Source organism: Oryzias melastigma, linkage group LG11 (assembly GCF_002922805.2).
Source record: "Oryzias melastigma strain HK-1 linkage group LG11, ASM292280v2, whole genome shotgun sequence".
Lineage (NCBI taxonomy): Eukaryota > Metazoa > Chordata > Actinopteri > Beloniformes > Adrianichthyidae > Oryzias > Oryzias melastigma.
Window position 1 is genome coordinate 26,757,177 of NC_050522.1, and position 3,762 is coordinate 26,760,938.

The 3,762-nt window shown below is 48.2% G+C and overlaps 1 protein-coding gene across 4 annotated transcripts in view; it reads left to right on the plus strand.

The window, feature by feature from the left end:
• The window catches only part of tuft1b (tuftelin 1b), a 23,437-nt gene that overhangs the window by 9,704 nt on the left and 9,971 nt on the right, over positions 1 to 3,762 (plus strand). For all 4 annotated transcript variants that reach the window (XR_004948613.1, XM_024298486.2, XM_024298487.2 and 1 more), the window contains exons 2-6: positions 1,806 to 1,880; positions 2,432 to 2,524; positions 2,600 to 2,674; positions 2,754 to 2,825; positions 3,399 to 3,473. Coding sequence is in view for 3 of the 4 variants with exons in the window: in XM_024298486.2 (XP_024154254.1) it covers positions 1,806 to 1,880; positions 2,432 to 2,524; positions 2,600 to 2,674; positions 2,754 to 2,825; positions 3,399 to 3,473 (390 nt within the window). In the remaining variant the exon portion in view is untranslated. The remainder of the gene's footprint in view (positions 1 to 1,805; positions 1,881 to 2,431; positions 2,525 to 2,599; positions 2,675 to 2,753; positions 2,826 to 3,398; positions 3,474 to 3,762) is intronic.

The window sequence follows — 3,762 nt, forward strand, 5'->3', positions numbered from 1 at the left end:
CACATGCACACACACACGCACACACACATGCACACACACACGCACACACACATGCACACACATGCACACACACATGCACACACACGCGCACACACATGCACACACGTGCACACACATGCACAGACAACACTCACTATTAACCCACAATAGAACAGCACAAATACACTAATGTCCTGATGGTCGTCATGTCTGAGTGAACAGCTGTTCTGTGGGATGAAATCATCAACCAGCAGAAGTTCTAAACATCTGCAGGTATCAACACGCTCAGGTCGGGTCTGCTCAGGTAGAGTCGGCTCAGGTCGGGTCAGAGCGTGGAGGAGGATCCGGCTGTGGAGCTGATTGAGGAGGTGAAGATCCGTGGAATTGGAGGCTCCTCAAAGGGTTTGACCTGAAGTTAAAGCTGGAGTTCTGCTGTGAGGACGAGTCTAAACTGTCGTGTGATTCCTTCCATGTTTTCAATTCAGATCGAGAACGTCAGTGAAGTCTTTCCTGCTCTCTCTGCTGGAGTTATCTCCCGTGAGATGATGCAGCTTCTATGGTTCATGGTTCTGTTTTCTTTGAGATCGTTCATTCATCAGAAAGTCGGGATCCAAGTGAATCGAGTTGAACTCTGAACGTCAGAGCAGATCGTACGCAGACATGAACTAGATATGAGGAGAGACTCCAGAACAAACGGGATGAACCAAAGAATTTAGGAAATAAAAAAACTGGAGATCCAAAACGGAGTTAAAGGAAGAATGTTTAGAGAAACGGATGTTTGAAAGAAGACACCTCTGGTGGAAAAACACCTTCTAAGGCAGAATCCCGCTGAGGACAGTAGACAAACTGTTGGGTCTTCTCTTGAATTCGTTAAAAGAACACGGGACAAAGGATTCCCAAATCCTCCGTGTCGGTTCCCCTGGTGACGGCCAGAGCTGGAAGTGACGGATGATCTGAGGGATTCTGAACACTTTGAACTGAAAAGTCTCGTGTGCGGTTGTTGAGGGAAGGAGGTGAGAAGAACCCGGAGCAGATCTGAGCGAGATCCGAGAATTCAGAAACAAAAACACACAGAAGGAGTCGCAAGACGGCGCCTTCTTTAAAGCAAAGCTGTGACAGATCCACAGGTGAGTGGGCGGAGTCACAGCCTGCACACAAAAACAGTAAATCCAGAGAATGTTTGACTTCAGGGTTGCGTGTTGAGCATCGTGAACTTTCTGGAAACACCTGTTCAGCTTCTGCATTCCTTCTGGCTTTCAGTTACCCTGCTGGTCGTCCTGAAGCTCTCATGTCAGGGGGGTCAACCTGGATCACACAGGGGGGCTGGATCCAAAACAGACCTTAGATCACGGGTCAAACAGGATCAACATTTATAGAACACTCTAAAAATACATTATTAAAACTTTAAAAATATAACTTTTACATAATTATGAACTAGATAACATTACCTGTGATAATGAAAGACGGAATGCTGGAAACTGAAGATGATGAAGTTGATAGTTAAAATATTAGCTAAATGCCAAAATAGTCCAAAAAGCAGCAGAATGACTATTTTAAAACTTTTAAACTGTAACTTTTTAACATAATTATGAATAATAAAAAGGCAGGAATATTATTCCGGAATAAATCAACTTAAACCTTAAATAACTTTCAATATTTTACTCTCCATAAAAATATATTTAGTCAAAATTATACAAGTTAGAAATGAGCTCAAGACAACATTTGGGTCATTAATAACAATAAAATAAAATGATCTGGAGGGCCGGATCTGGCCCCCGGGCCTTGACTTTGACACACGTGTCTTATGGTTTTGTCTTTCTCCTCAGGGACCTGTTAAGCTCCGCCTCCCTCAGCAGACTCAGGAACTGCCTCTCCGCAGCTCCGACCCGCTCAGAAGCAAGGTAGAAAGTTGGGTTCTTGCCTCTGGTTCCGTCCTCTGGTTCCGTCCTCTCTGTTTGTTCTCCAGTTCTGTCCTCCGGTTCTGTCCTTCGGTTCTGTCCTCTGGTTCTGTCCTCCGGTTCTGTCCTCTGGTTCTTTCCTCCGGTTCTGTCCTCCGGTTCTGTCCTCTGGTTCCGTCCTCTGGTTCCGTCCTCTGGTTCTTGCCTCTGGTTCCGTCCTCTGGTTCTGTCCTCTGGTTCTGTCCTCCGGTTCTGTCCTCCGGTTCTGTCCTCCGGTTCTGTCCTCCGGTTCTGTCCTCTGGTTCTGTCCTCCGGTTCTTTCCTCTGGTTCTTGCCTCTGGTTCCGTCCTCTGGTTCTGTCCTCTGGTTCTGTCCTCTGGTTCCATCCTCAGGTTCTGTCCTCCGGTTCTGTCCTCCGGTTCTGTCCTCCGGTTCTGTCCTCTGGTTCTTTCCTCTGGTTCTTTCCTCCAGTTCTTGCCTCCAGTTCTTGCCTCTGGTTCCATCCTCAGGTTCTGCTCACACGAGCGTTTCATGTTCTTCTTCTCTTTGATCAGAAACAGGAGAGCAGCATCGCCGTCGTTCTTCCTCAGACCGTCCAGAACCAGAACGGCCGCGGTCCTGCAGAGGAAAACACTGAAGTCATTAAGGTGTCTGGACGTCTCACCTGTCCGTTTGGTCACGCGTGTTGGAGCTCCACACTCACCTGTGCCGTTCTCTCTAAGGTCTACCTGGAGTCCAGACTCAGGAGTCCTGGGAGTGTCAGGATGCTGACCGATGAGGTGTCGCAGATTCAGGAGGTCAGTGGTCTGCAGGTGGAGCGGAGACTCACCTGGACTCTGACTTGGTCACGCCTTCACGCTCTGGTTCTGTGCGCAGGTCAGGTACTGTCTGAAGACTCTGAGGGAGCAGATGGCCGCCAGACAAAACAACAACAACAACAACAACAAGGTACGTTCAGGACGATCCTCGGCTAACACACCTGCACAGGTGAAGGGAAACATCTATTGAGGACGCGGCGCCGACCTGCAGCTGCACGGGGAGGAGGAGCTTCTGAGGGGCATTCTGGGGCATTAGAGACACTTTTTAAAAATGTTTAATAAATATTTTAAAAAATGAATTAAAAGCATTAAAGACAGTTGTTGTTGGTATAAATTAGACTCCTCCCATTCCCCTCCCCGGCACCGGGAGACCCAGACTGGGACCCTGTAGGCAACATAGTTTAGACTTGAAGGGTCCTGCCTAAGTACCCACAATGCAACAGGCTCACCCTCCCCTGGGAATCGATCCCTCGTTTTTCATGTCATCCAGCTGCTCCTTCAGCATGAATCTACCAGGACTCTAGGACGCTGGATGGCTCCCCCTGGTGGCTGCATGTGTAACAGACGTGCATCTAAACTCAAGAATTTAAAACCGTCATTGTAAACAGTTAGAAACTATAACTCTGTTATTAAATAAATACTTTTGAGTGTTTTTTTTTCTCACTAAAAAGCAGACATGAACTAACTCTGTTTTCCTCTCCAGTTTCCTGCTAACGTTCTCAGACTGACCCCCGGTGACCCCCCAGCCGCCCCCGACTCCCTGGACTCAAATGTGTCTGTAAGAGTTCCTCCTTATTAATGCGTCATGTTGTTATTCAAACCGCGGCTTCGTATTTGGTAATAAAATGAAGTGAAGGAGTTGAAGCCTCCTCCTCCTCCTCCTCTTCCTCCTCCTGCTGCTCCTCCTCCTCCTCCTGCTGCTCCTCCTCCTCCTCCTCTTCCTCCTTTTCCTCCTCCTCTTCCTCCCCCTGCTGCTCCTCCACCTCCTCCTCTTACACACAGAGGGTGGATGACACTCAGCTCTCATATTACATGTTAGCATGGTGTGTGGCGGCGGCGGCGGCAGT